At 42.7% G+C, this 15269-nt stretch overlaps 1 protein-coding gene across 1 annotated transcript in view; it reads left to right on the forward strand.

The window, feature by feature from the left end:
• The first annotated feature begins 2853 nt into the window (after positions 1–2853).
• Positions 2854–15269, forward strand: part of LAMA1 (laminin subunit alpha 1) — a 239231-nt gene continuing 226815 nt past the window's right edge. Inside the window, exon 1 of the mRNA XM_040353992.1 lies at positions 2854–3111. Within this exon, the coding sequence (XP_040209926.1) occupies positions 3048–3111 (64 nt within the window). The 5' untranslated portion in view covers positions 2854–3047. The remainder of the gene's footprint in view (positions 3112–15269) is intronic.

Below are 15269 nucleotides of genomic sequence, written 5' to 3' on the forward strand. Positions count from 1 at the left end.
GGCGGTCTTCCCGAGACTGACACGGGGTTAGATTTTCTTGCTACTATCGGTAACCCCGAGTCAGTCTCGGGCTTGCCTCGCTAGATCCACAGGCACTTTTTACTTACCTTGTCCCTGGATCCAGCGATGCCACCGCGCTGTGTGAGCGAGCGGGACCTCGCTCGATTCACATAGTGCCTCCGTGTGACGCCGATCTCCGTTCCCTGCGACGTTACGACGCACGGGGACGGAGAACGGCGCCAAATTCAAAAACGTAAACAAACACTATACACACAGTATACTGTAATCTTATAGATTACAGTACTGTATGTAAAAAAAACACACCCCCCTTGTCCCTAGTGGTCTGCCCAGTGTCCTGCATGTCATTTTATATAATAAAAACCTTTTTTTCTCCCTGCAAACTGTAGATTGTCCATAGCAACCAAAAGTGTCCCTTTATGTCAAAAATAGTTTTAGATCAGCTAAAAAACAGCGATAATAAATTATAATCACTTGCAGAATTGTGCGATAGCGATTTGTGGGGAAATTCGTCATAAAAAAATAAAAGTAATGACAGCAACAATTCTGCAACTGAGCAAATTTCAGTGATTTTGATTTGATTACATTATTGAATAATTTTTATTATAATTATATTATTATTTGTTATAATTATTTATAATTATTTATTATATTATAATTTATAATTTTGTTTTTAAAAAAATGTAATACACGGGATGCCTATTAGAATCTTGTTTGGTCAGATTTAAGTGAGTTATTCCTAAAAATTACAGACCTACAATATAAAACGCCAAATTTCCTTGCAAATAATGGTACCGCTTTTAGCATGTTTTTTCTGAAAGAATCATACCGCCAGGGAGGTTAAAGGTAATCATCTTCACCTGTGATATGTTTACTTGTAATTAGTGTGTGTGTATAAGTACCTGGAATATATATATACAGTAAAACCTTGGTTTGCGAGCATAATTCGTTCCAGAAACATGTTTGTAATCCAAAGCACTTGTATAACAAAGCATTTTTTTACAGGGTATAAAAGAGAAGAGAGGCGCCTCTAAGTGTAGAAATAAGTTGCTAAATGTTGTACCTTCATTAAATGTAACCATATTGCTACACTTAGAGGCTCCTCTCTTCTTTTTTATACTCAGTTGTGACATGACGCTACTCTTATATCAAGACATCGCTTGTATATCAAGGCAAGATATATTAAAACCTTTTGCTTGTCTTGCAAAACGCTCCCAAACCAAATTACTCTCAAACCAAGGTTTTAATGTGTGTGTGTATATATATATATATATATATATATATTGTCAGGGCCGCCATCAGGGGGGTACAGGCATACACCTGTAAGGGGCCCGGAGGTCCCCAGGGGCTCGGAGGCCCCCAGGGACCCAAATGGCAACCCCCTTTTTTTATTTATTTTAAAATAAAAAACACATTTTTTTTAATATATTTTTATTTTATTTTTTATTAAAGGGCTATTTTTTTTAGGGGTCCAGAGGTCCCCAGATTACAACCCCCCTTTTTTTATATATATTTTTTTATTTCTTATATATATATATATATATATATATATATATATATATATATATATATATATATATATATATATATATATATATATATATATATATATATAATAAAATGTTATTATTATTATTATTATTATTAAAGGACCCAGAGGTCCCCAGGGCTCCGGATGGCAACCCCCCTTTTTTTATAAAAAAAATTATATTACTTAATTTCTTTTCTTTTTTTTCTATTTATTTCATATATATATATATATATATATATATATATATATATATATATATATATATATATATATATATATATATATATATATATATATATATATATATATATATATATATATTATTAATGGGCTCAGATGTGCCCATGTGGCAACCCCCCTTTTTTTATAAAAAAAAATAAAAACAATATTTATTTCATATATATATATATATATATATATATATATATATATATATATATATATATATATATATATATATATATATATATATATATATATATATATATATATATATATATATATATATATATATATATATTTTTTTTCCATTTTATTAAAGGGCTCAGAGATCCCCAGGGCCCCATGTGGCAAACACCCCTTTTTATTTTTATTTTATAAATGTTTATTTTTTTATTTTTGTTTATATTTTTTTTTATTAAAGGGCTCAGAGATCCCCAGGGCCCCATGTGGCAAACACCCTTTTTTATTTTTTTTTATAAATGTTTATTTTTTTATTTTTGTTTATATTTTTTTTTTATTAAAGGGCCCAGAGGTCCCCAGGGCCCTGGATGGCCCATGCCTGAAGCTGTGTAAGGGGCCCCATAATTCCTGATGGCGGCCCTGTATATTGTGTGTGTGTGTGTATATATGTGTATATATATATATCTATAGAGATAGATCTATATATAGATAAATCTATATAGATCTCTATCTATATAGATATATAAATGTATCATGTATGTAAACAATTTGAATTCCCCCTTGGATCAATCCCTATGGTGTGATACCCAGCCTACAGGGCTGACATTCCTGAAGTCAAACTTTTTTCTTCTTTAGATAGCAGACACGGACACTAATGGACCACACCATCTTCCCGGGGGGGGGGGGGGGGGCCTTGTCTCCCTGTATGCGGTGGAATCCTGCATGCTGAGCAGATCTCTGCAGACTAGAGCTGACTGACGGTACAAATCCTCTCTTTATTAGAGCCTGCAGCTCACACGATGAAAAGCATAGGTAGTACGGAATTCTATAGCCATACGCCTGTTAGATACGCCCCCCTGTACGAGTGAATGGTTTATCCCACCCCCCTCCCTGAGCGGTTCAGCTGGAGGACTTTGGATGGGTGAAGATCTTGAATGAGAAGTAGTGGAGATCTTGCTGGGTGACAAAGCTAGAAGCAGCTGCTGGCAGAAGAAGCACGGAGATCGTATGACGGATGACAAATAATTGGGATCAGTAGTCGGGCACCCTTCCCTGTCCTCCATCCAACAAGCTGCCACATCAGATTTGCTTAGAAATGCCATGCCGGGTGCTGTTGGTTTTGCTGCTGCTGTGTGCTGGAGTGCAGTGCCAGCTGAGAGGTGAGATCTTCTACGGAGGGATGCTGTGATCACAAAGCTGATTGGCAGACACTTTAACCCTTTCTTTTCCCTACTCTACTTATTAAACTGTATGCACACATTAAGGGGACTTTAGGACTAGAGAAGCTGACAACCAATCAGCTTCTAGCTTTTATTTGCAAAGATTAACTGAACAAGCTGAAGCTAGCAGCTGATTGGCTGCCATGAGTTTTAGTAAATGACAACACTACATGATATGGATTTGTTGAGGGGTGAATTTGAATTCAGGAATATTGACATAAGCAGAAGTTTAGTTTTGAATGAGAAAGGTTCATGTCAAGTAGTGAATTCCTCAGCACTGCATGGGGCACTTTACTGCTCATTTGTATTCCAGCTACACTACCATAGCGCAGCGATCCTATCTTCACAATTCACATCCTGTTAGTGGGGGAGAGGGGCTTTGTCCAGATGTGACTTCTAATATTACTGTGTGGGCTTGTGTCTTGGAACTTGAAAGCATATCGCCGCCGCCGCCAAATGGTTAACTATCTGCAAGGGATAGAAAGACTGTGATGTTTGTACAATAGTATAATGTTTCTAAACAATGCAGATTGTGAACATGTGTTGGCAAAATGTATATAAATACTTGGGATAAAAGGAAACAATGTCCAAAATGTGGTAAAGTATGTGGTCAAGACCAGATTTGCTCAAAAGTCAAAATATGTCCTTGTCCGATAGACTAGTGCAGGTCTGGAGTACATACAGCATTGTCCACTCATTCAATGATCGGATGTGATCGTGCCGCTGGACATGGTCCCAGTTCCTATACAATGTGCACAGACTTGGGCAGTAAAGCCATCCCATAGTTTGCAGCAACAGATCCAGAGAAAGCCATAAAATACTTGTTACACTCTTCAATATTTGATATAACCTTACATTTAAACTGGCCTAGGTGTCTTTGCCTTAAACCAGGGGGTGGCCAAACTGTGGCCCGAGGGCCAGACGTGGCCCTTTGCCAGCCTTAATCCGGCCCTCGCACAATTCCTTCCACTGATATGAGGCACTATTCCTCCCACTGACACCAACAATGGGGCACTATATCTTCCACGGATACCAATGATGGGATAATATTCCTCTTACTATTAGGGGGAATTCTCCTCCTCCATTTGACCACCAACCCTGAGGCCATATTTATTCTCCCCGATGCTGGGCTTGTGACATTTTCTGCCCCTTTTGGCCACAATCCGGCCCTCCTAAAGTCTGAAGGACGATAAAGTGGCCCTTTGTTTGAAAAGTTTGGAGACCTGCCTTAAACCATAACTTTACAAAGTTCTGAAGTCTATGGATAGTGTAGGCTTGGGAGGATGAACAAAAGATCCGGCTGCTAAAGGATCCCTTTGGTTAGAACTGACCTAAGTGTCTTGCCTTAAACCAGTATTCTACAAAGTTCTGAAGTCTATGGATAGTGTAGGCATGGGAGGATGAACAAAAGATCCGGCTGCTAAAGGATCCCTTTGGTTAGAACTGACCTAAGTATTCTACAAAGTTCTGAAGTCTATGGATAGTGTAGGCATGGGAGGATGAACAAAAGATCCGGCTGCTAAAGGATCCCTTTGGTTAGAACTGACCTAAGTGTTTTGCCTTAAACCAGTATTCTACAAAGTTCTAAAGTCTATGGATAGCGTAGGCATGGGAGGATGAACAAAAGATCCGGCTGCTAAAGGATCCATTTGGTTAGAACTGACCTAAGTGTTTTGCCTTAAACCAGTATTCTACAAAGTTCTCAATGGCATTCCAGACATAATAGATTTCATTGCAATGCGTATATTCCCCCCCCCCCCCCCAACAAAAAAACACATTTACAGTTAGACCCGGTTCACACAGGGGCGGCACAACTTTGGGGGAGACTCGGCAAGGCGATCTCAAGACGACTTCAGAGGCGACTTACAAAATGACTTCTGTATTGAAGTCAATGCAAGTCGCCCCCAAAGTCATACAAGAACCTTTTTCTAAGTCGAAGCGACTTGAGTTGCTCTTATTAGAAAGGTTCCATTGTACAGAGCAGATCGCGACTTGTCAGGCAGCTGAGTCGCCCCTGTGTGAACCGGCTCTTTAGCCGCGTACACAAGACCATTTTTCATGACGAGAAAAATTTAATTTTTTAAATTGGTCGATAAAAACGATCGTGTGTAGGCTCCAGAGCATTTTTCTCAACGAGAAAAATGGCCATTAAAAATGTACAACCTGCTCTATTTTTTTTCGTCGTTTTTCACGTCGTCAGCCTCGTACACACGATCGGTTTTCTCAGCAAAAACCAGCAAGAAAACTGCTTCTAACCGAGAAAACCGTTCGTGTGTACGAGGCATTCAGGTTTCTCGTCAGGAAATCTGGCCAGAATCTCGACGAGAAAAAAAAGAGAACCTGCTCTTTTTTCTCATCGAGATTCTTGTCTGCCTTTTTCCTGACGAGAAACCCGAGAGTATGTATACTTGCCTGTTGCCGTGGAAACCCACGCATGCTCGAAATGACTTGGACGCATGCGCGGTAGCTTCCACGGCATAGGTAGGGTGAAGCAAGATGGCGGCGACGGCATCGAATGTGACGAGCACATGCTCGTCGTACGCGATGACGTCACCGCGTTTTTGCCTTTCAAGAGAACCACGGTTCTTTTGAAAGGTCAGTGTTTACACTCGGGCGGCAAGAGATTCTTGCCAAGAATCTCATCAGGGAAAACAACGTTTTTTTCCTGACGAGATTCGTGCCCGCGTGTACGAGGCCGTCGTTTTTCTCGTCATAAAAAACGGTCGTGTAGTAGGCTTTAACGACGGGGAAAAAAACATGCATGCTCAGAAGCAAGTTATGAGACGGGAAATTTGCATAATCAGACCAAAGGGTGGCGCCATTCGAATAGAACTTCCCCTTTATAGTGCCGTTGTGCGTGTTGTACAGCACTATGCTTTGCTCAAGCATTTTTTTTCACGATCGTGTGTATGCAAGGCAGGCTTGAGAGGAATCACGTCGAGAAAAACATTGTTTTTTTCCATGACATGAAAAACGATCGGGTGTACTCGGCATTAGAGTTTTTATTTGTTCGAGAAAACAATGTTTTATTCTTTATTTAACGAAAGACAAAGGTTAGCATTCACAATATCTAAAGCAGTATCGGAGAAAATGGAGTAATGTCCGTGATACTTTTTTTATTTGCACGAACATACAATTTTTCAGGACAAGCTTTCGGAGTATGTCCCCTTCTTCACGGTCTAAGCAGTCATTTTAAGTAGTATCAAATACAATTCAGACACAGCAGAGGAAATTAAGTTCTGCCTCAGTTAAAGACAATTCATGGGGGTCAAAGGTACATTTTCAAGCAAAATTCTATTAGTGTATGACCAACTCTAGGCATGGGATAGTGGACAAAACATCTAGCAGTTCAAAGATCTCTTGGTCATAAATCGCTTGTGTGTTTAGCCAGTAGTTTACAAAGTTCTGAAGTCTGTGGGTACGCTTCCAATCTCGTCTGGTTCAGCAGAAACCAGCCGAGATTCAAACTGTGTATGGGCAGGCTGAATGTACCAAGTTGATTAATCAATCAACTTGGGTGCAACCAGCTTACCAAGTTTTACGCCTGCTAGTAATAATCACTGTATTCTCCCGGTGAGGGCAGCTTACCGGCTCATCCTACTCCTGCTGAGAGAAGACAATGGCCCATCAGGAGGGATTGTCACATCAACACTGTGTTGATAGAGGAATCAAGCAAATTTCTTTCCTGCAACCTGTGGTTGCAGGAAAGAAATTTGCTCTGTGTTTGGCTGGCCCTACATTAGGAGTGGGATGGTGAACAAAAGATCCAGCTAATAAATCATCTGTTGAACAATAAAGCTCATAAAGTAAATAGTACCTAGTAAATACCATTACTAGAGCTCTGGTCGGAGCCACTGTACTAACAATCCGATGTTAGTACAGAGATCTCCCCAGCTGAGCTATTGTATTCTGATAGGGAAACGACCCCCACCCCCCCCCTCCCGCCAGAACACTCTAGTCAGTGCTCTCATCCATTGACTGAGAGCGCTGATCAGGAGTTGGCTGGTTGCTGGTTTTCCTGCATGCAAGTCCGATAGAAGCCGATTCTGTCGGACTGGCTGCCATACACACGATTGGAATGTCAGCAGGTTTTTATTGAATCGGCTGATGTCACCCATCATCCAACCTGTGTATACTAGGCTTAAAGTTGAAAACTGCTGGCTGTTTTTTTTTTTTGGACCTGCAAGGTAAAGGCATCGCACACTAGCACATTATGTAAAACTTGCCTGAAATTGAAGCCCTCCAGTGATGCGATGTAATCACTGGAGGCAGCGTCCATCTTCACGTATCTTCCTTCCAGGTCCGCAGACTCCGGCTGTGTGACTGGCTGGAGCCACGATGACATCACTCCAGGGCCGTCTTACTGAGCGGGTACCCCTGGGCACAGCCCGGGGGCCCCACGTTCACCTGGGGCCACATCAGAGCCGGACAAATGGCACTAGCCGGTGGAGTGTCAGTTGGTGCGCTGAATAAGTACGTTGGCTGCTCTATAGGAGGGAAGAAGTGAGGGAGCTTGGTAGGGTGCATTTATTCCTGGCCATTTCCGGGTGTGCTGCGGTTGTTAGTTAGCTGGTATCTTCGGCGGTGTACAGCTCCACATCACCGCCAAAGATACCAGCTAACTAAGGCTCTCCACAGCACCAGAAACACCTTCAGGGATGGACTGGCCATAGGGACTACAGGGAGTTTCCCGGTGGGCCGATGGCTCAGTGGGCCGTTTTTTAAAACAGAGATGCTGCTTGGAGGACTTTTTCTAACGCCCTGGCAGCACCCCAGTTTGAAAGTACTCAGGCTTTCACACTGGGACTGCAGCGGAAACGTTTTTCAGTCGCTATTTTTAGCCCAAAAGTGCCTAAAAAAACGCTTCTGTGTAAAAAGGGGTCCTACACTCACCCCCCCTTTTTTTACACTCACTCTCTTTTTCTTACACTCACCCCCCTCTCTCACCCACTCCCTCTCACCCCCTTTCCCTCAACCCTCCCTCTCTCTCTCTCATTCCCCTCTCTCTCACCCTCTCATGATATACAATGGATGTAGGGGCCTTTTGGTGGGCGTGATTTTTCTTGAATTAAAGTGGGCCGGTCTGGATAAAGTCCAGGGCCAAATTTTTGTCCCAGTCCAGCCCTGAACACCTTCCTCCACTCGCGGAACATCCGCAGCACACCCGGAAATGGCCAGGAAACCCGTAGTTCAATCCAGCTTCTCCTCTCCTCCCCCTCCTTTCATGGCTGCTGAGCCGCTCAATCCTCACTGCTCAATGTGCAGTGACAAGCGGCTCAGGAGGAGTGGCTGTCCTGGAAGGGATCCCGTTCCCTCCAGCATGACACACATCCCTTCTCCCGCCCCTCTCTCCCTGCATGTGTGCCGCTAAGTCTGTGAAGGGGATGAGGGGGCGAGAAGAATAGGGACCCAAAGACCACAATGAGCCAAAGACCTCTGTAGTGCGCAAGCGCTGCGCCTGCGCAGTACAGGGAGGGCATTATTCCACAGTGGGCATTTCTCGCCACAACACCGACTGTAATTCGATCAGTGTGTGGGCCAGCTTAAGGTAGTCTGTTGCAAATGTGCACACCAGATCAACTATTTAATCAAATTGCCTCTAAATGGGTATCATCTATAGTAAATAGATTTGTATGTGTCTATACATACTTGCCGTGCCTGCCTTATACAGTTTACTTACAGCCAATGTTATGTATGTCATTCTTGGGAAGGCAGGACGATTGGCACTGGAACCCTACGGTTATCCTTCTGGTATGGGAAGTGGTATTTGAATTCACACCTGGTAGCTTTTTCATGCCAAAGGATTTCAACAGTTTCCCTGGCTTGGATTTGAGATTAAAGCACCATACCATGAATTAATTGTCCAGGTAGACTTTTATTCCAATATGAATTAGGATAAAGGATGAAGCCACATCATTTCGGAGGTATACAAAATGCAACCTGAAAACCCGTTATCAGGGTTTAAAAATGGAGAATGATGTATTCTGGATAAAAAAGCAGTCAGTTAGGTTCTGTTACCCTTAGGCCCCGTACACACGACCGAGTTTCTCCCTCAGAATTCAGCCAGAAACTCGATCGGAGCTGGATTCTGCCAAGAAACCCTGTCGTGTGTACACTTTTGGCCGAGGAAACCGACGAGGAACTTGTCGAGCCAAATAGAGAACATGTTCTCTATTTCCTCGTTAGTCAATGAGGAAACTTGGCTCGCCGAGATCCTCGGCGGCTTCACAAGGAACTCGACGAGCAAAACGATGTGTTTTGCCCGTCGAGTTTTTCGGACGTGTATACGGGGCCTGACAGATGTGCAACAATGTATAATAGAATTGTAGTAGATTATAAATATTGTTATGTGCCTGCTGTATGTTTGTTTCTAGTTGGTTTTACTAGACTTCTTTTACTGTTTCAAATTATGAAAGATAAAGTCTAGTAGCTGCCTTGGATTATCACTTAGGTGAATGCAGTTTTCTCATTTTTTTTCCTACCTTATATTTTATAGACTATTCCAATAAAGGATTATTAAGACCAGTGCATACACTGGGGGAGATTTACTAAAACTGGAGCACACAGAATCTGGTGCAACTGTGCATAGTAACCAATCAGCTTGATTGATTAAGCTTTAAAAATAGAAACTAGAAGTTAGTATGCACAGCTGCACCAGATTCTGTGTGCACCAGCTTTAGTAAATCTCCCCCAGAGTGTGTGTCAACAGCAGCGGCTGTCAGATTTTACTCTGAAGAAAGCAATGGACGGTGCCACGTGTTCAGAGCGCTCTTCAGAGAGCATTTGACAGGCGGTGAGGGGGCATTGTATAGCCACCTCCCCACCTCTTTTTACCCTCTAAATTTCACATTACTGCGCCACTTGAATGAGTTGCGTTCGGAAACATGCTACAAAGCAAAGCTCATGGCCACCCCAGTCTTTTCAGCTAAAGGGGAAGCGGTTGAGGGGTTATTTGAACTTAGGCCCCATTCACACGAGGCGGACTCCATCGCTACGAAGTCCGCCTGCTCCCGCCAGCTCAGTGGGAGATCAGTCCGCAGATCTCCGCTGAGCTGGCAGATGACAAGCTCTTCTCTGCTCACTGAGCAGGGAGGGGCTTGTGCAGCGCTGCTGATTCCTATGGAGCGATCTGATGAAAACGGACAGCATGTCCGTTTTCATCAGATCTCACCCGATCTGATCCGTCATGGATGGATATGGACGTATCGCCATCCGTCTGATTTTGGCAGATCGGGTCGGATGTCAGCGGACATGTCTTCGCTGACATCCGACGCTCCATAGGACTGCATGGAGCGGCCATTCAGATCCGCCGTCAAAACTAACAGGTGGACCTGAATGGTCCGTCCGTGTGAATGGGGCCTTACACAGTGGAAATGAAACATAATAACAGACAATGAATCACAGGTGTTTCAATACTGAATGTGTGATGCTAGACAAGTGTTCTCAGTCCTTCTCTGGTTAAACTTGTCCGTTCCACTGAGACCACCATTACTGCAGTAAGTATAAATAAACATGCATCTAAAATTCCAGGTCCACTTTTTTAGTTTTTGTTGCAGGGGATGCTCAAAATCTGATCTGTATCTAAGTGCAGACTTCTGGGAAAATCTGTAAGCCAATCACACAAGCAGGAAATGTCATCTCTGGGGAGGCGTTCTGTACACCATTGGTGTACAGAACGTCTTTGGGTAGCCATATTGCATTGCATTTTACAGTGTTGCAGATTGAAAAGGAAAGGTATTTTATAACAACATTCCATTACAATACGACTTGTATATGCTTTACAATTTTTTTTCCACTAAAGTGGTGTTACATTTTAAGTATTTTACTAGAAAATAGTGCAATTTTTCTTTTTCATTTAAAGTTTTTTTAAGTTTTGGATGGAGTATGGAAAAGGCTAGAACCCTTTTCTGTCTGTATTTCTGCTGGTGAGATTTCCCTTCACTTTCTGTCCTAAAGATTCTTCAGAAAGTAATAGGAAAATTCTCATACCCTCTTAGACAGCTGTCATCGGAACAGCTTTGCTTCTGGAGAATAACCCTAACCTCATATTCCAGTGACAACTGTAAAATTTTGGGTTTGGACCTGCTGATAGTGGCAAAAAGTACAGTTACAGAGGGTGAATGTCTCCAGTGGGGACCAAGTCATCTGTAAAAACATGAGATGATCTAACCCTTGCTACTCACATGTTCTTTACATATATTTTAAGCTCTATCCAACCTAGGTATTATAATGTAAAACAATCTAATAGTTTAACCCGTTGGTCAAAAGTATGTATCACTTAAAGGACAATTGAACCAGTCTAAGGCCCCGTACACACGACCGAGTTTCTCGGCAGAATTCAGCCAGAAACTCGATCGGAGCTGAATTCTGCCGAGAAACCCGGCGTGTGTACACTTTCGGCCGAGGAAGCCGACGAGTTCCTCGTCGAGCCAAATAGAGAACATGTTCTCTATTTCCTCGTTGTTCAATGAGGAAAGTTGGCTCGCCGAGATCCTCGGCGGCTTCACACAGAACTCACACAGAACACACAGAACTTCACACAAACGATAGGTTTTGCACGTCGAGTTCCTCGGACGTGTGTACGAGGCCTAAAGCCCTGTACACACGGCCAGGAATCCCGTCTGTTTGAAAACCATCAGCTTTCCTGACGGGATTCCTGCCAAGCTTGCCTTGAAAAGCCATGTATACACACGGCGACACAAAAGACCCACCGTTCTTTTGAATGACAAGAACGCGGTGATGTCAAAGACTACGACGAGCCGGCTAAATTAAGTTCTATGCTACCGCACATGCGTCTAATTGTTATAGGGCATGCACGGTTTATTTCCCCTTCAGGTAAACATACAGACAACCGGTTTTCTCTGCAGGAAACACTCTGCTGGGAATCCCGACGGGAAAATAGAGAGCAGGTTCTCTATTTTTTTACGGCAGTTTTCCTGTCGGGAAAACTGCTAGGGAGCATACACACAGCCGGAATTCCTGGCCAAAAACTCTCTTGGCAGTTTTCCTACCGGGAAAAACGGTCGTGTGTACGAGACTTAACATTTACTGAATAGCAGATGTTCTCGTTTTACTATATTTGTGACTACCTGACAACCAGCTTTAGCCAATCAGCTTCTTCTTTAGTATTATCAAAAATAAATCTAAACCCTTTCCCAGACAGGCAACTTTAAATTGATATTTTGAAAGCCATTTTATACACCTTTTGGGCTTTTGATCTGTAATATGTCCAATATGGTTTAAACCATAATCCTGTGCAGATGATCACACAATCCATATCACACGTATTTAAAATGAATTGCAGTAGATGGCTTTGAAATATAGACATTTATAACTCAAGTATTTTATGTACATCGGCATGCTGTATAAAAGAAAACTCTGTTTTCTCTTACTACTAATGAAATCCAGCTGTGGATTAGCTTTTCTTTGTTCTCAATGGGAGCTGATGCTTAAAAGGATGCCCTCAGGCTTTATTTTATGTTTGGGGGAGGTGTGTACATTTCTTGAATGTCTCTGTAAATCTGTTGGCCTTAGATGCTCATCCTTGTTTCCTTCAGATGCCGTACGTTAATGGTCCAGTAGCACTTCACAAAGTTTACTAGATTGTCCGTCAAGTAAAAAGCACTCAAGCGTTCAACACCTTGTGGTAACTTGTGTGAAGTTTTTACAGGACTATATAATTTTCCCCTTTCAGCAGAAGTTAGTTAAAATTAACTCCAGATGGAAGGGCACTTCTTCCAAGGAACAGGGGTCACATTGAGTGCTGAATTTGCTTCACTCGTCCTTCTTATGACTGACAATGCTTTTCACAGTTCTTTGATCCTTTTTTTCACTTTCTTGAAGGGCAGCTACATCCTTGCATATTGGTCATCTTCAAAGTTCAACTCTAGTCAGATTTTTTTTTATTTTTGTGTATAGAGTTAAAACACCAGTCACATTTGTGTTGATGTCAATCTCAGGCCCCATACACACGACCGAGTTTCTCGGCAGAATTCAGCCAGAAACTCGATCAGAGCTGTATTCTGCCGAGAAACCCGGGCGGGTGTACACTTTTGGCCGAGGAAGCCGACGAGGATCTCGGCGAGGAGATAGAGAACATGTTCTCTATTTCCTCGTTGTTCAATGGGACATTTCGGCTCGCCGAGATCCTCAGCGGCTTCACAAGGAACTCGACGAGCAAAACGATGTGTTTTGCCCGTCGAGTTCCTCGGACATGTGTACGAGGCCTCAGAGATTTCCCTTTAACGTGTAAGACTAGCCAAAATCCCTGTACACACGCTCGGTTTTCACGGTGGTAAAAAGTCAGCTGTGAAAACCAAGGGGAAAGCCGAGAACCTGTCAGGAAAACTGCCATGGAGCTTTGGCCGGGAATCCTGGCCGTGTGTATGCTCCATGGGCACTGCCTCGCAGTGTTTTCCATAGAGTTTTAGTAAATCTGGTGGCAAAAAAAGCCGCCGGTAATCCCGATGAGAAAATAGAGAGCAGGTTCTCTATTTTCCCATCGGGATTTCCGTCTGTTTTACTGATGGGAAAACTGCTAGGAAGCATACACACATCCGGTTTTCCCGGCCAAAAGCTCTTTTGGCAGTTTTCCTGGCTGTGTATGGGGCTTAACACTAAAATACCTGCATCTACAGACACCTATGATCTAACACTAACCTATCTAGCCCTGTAAAGAAGTAATCAGTATAATCTTTTTTGAAGCCGATTTGATCCGGTCTCCAGCTGACAACTGCTGTGAAATTAATGGGGAGTGACGTCACACATAGACTTACTTTGGGCCTTTCGTTGTCTGCTGTGTCCTCCGCACCCTTCTCCACAGCAAAGCCATGGCTAACAGCTCAGCATGGGATCGGGTCTCCTGAACAATTCAACTTGACAGGTAGTAACCCACGTTTAAAATATCCGTTTTGCCACATTTGCGTTTAGAAGCATTTTAAAAAAATATCCAAAAATGAAAATGTCTGTAAACGAAACGCGGCTAAACCCAAGTTACCGAGTTTAGCCATGTTTAGAAGGGTTTGGCGCTTGAAATGCCTCTAAATTCAGCTTCTGAACCCATTTTTTGCGTTAAAAAAGCCTCTAAACTCAACTGCCTAGAAACGACTATAAACGACCCGGTGTACATGTACAGATAAGATAACATACAGGAGAGTTCAGGACCAGTTGAAAAAAGTGCCCAACTGCTCCTAAACGTCCGTTTAGCATCAGCAGTGTACATGAGGCCTAAAACGGATCAGGGTTTGCTTCAATCAGCATTGAATCTGTGAGCAGATCCTCTTCTAAATCAGAGCTGAACGGTATGGATGTAAATTTTTTACAGTCTTTAGTTTACATCTGGTGGACACACAAAGACCGATGATGACTCTATATAGGTGGCTGGTTGTAAACAGACTCCACTGTCCATTTCTACAAGGTTACCTCAGATGCATTGTGGTTAGGTCCAGAAAAATGGCACAGTCCTTTTACGTTTTTTGCAGGACTTGGCCACGGTAGGCTGGTGGAAACGTACACAGCTCTATTTACACCTGCCTATTCATAGAGCTGCATGGAGCTTCGAATCAGGTCCGCCTGAAAAACTGACAGTCAGACCTGATCAGAAAGCCTGTCTAAAAGGGCCCCAACAGGAAATAATATCAAATTTCTACAGTCAGACTAAAACCTGGCAAAAGTTGTAAATCTTCCTTGTTACATTAAATTGTTTTTAATATAGCTGTTGGTTTTCCTTTTAGAGAGAGTTTTACTGACTTTGTCCATGTGTCTGACAGCCATGGGTTAGGCACGATGTGGGAGGAGGCAATCACCCCATTAAGAAAAGAGCAATAAAACGCTGCATTTAAAGGCTAATCGTTCCTGTGGTCACCAATAGATAGAATTTTGGCTGAAACACTTAAAGTGGAGTTCCACCGTTTTTTTAGTTTATTAAAAGTCAGCAGCTACAAAAAGCATAGCTGCTGACTTTTAATAAACCGACACTTACCTGCCCCGTGGTCCAGCCATGGGGCGGCCCGGAGGCTCGCTCCTCTCCCCCTCCTCTCCTCAGCTTATGGCTTCATGGCCGGGTGCACACTGCGCACTCCCCCTCAAAAAAATGACAT

The sequence above is a fragment of the Rana temporaria genome, chromosome 5 (assembly GCF_905171775.1).
Source record: "Rana temporaria chromosome 5, aRanTem1.1, whole genome shotgun sequence".
Lineage (NCBI taxonomy): Eukaryota > Metazoa > Chordata > Amphibia > Anura > Ranidae > Rana > Rana temporaria.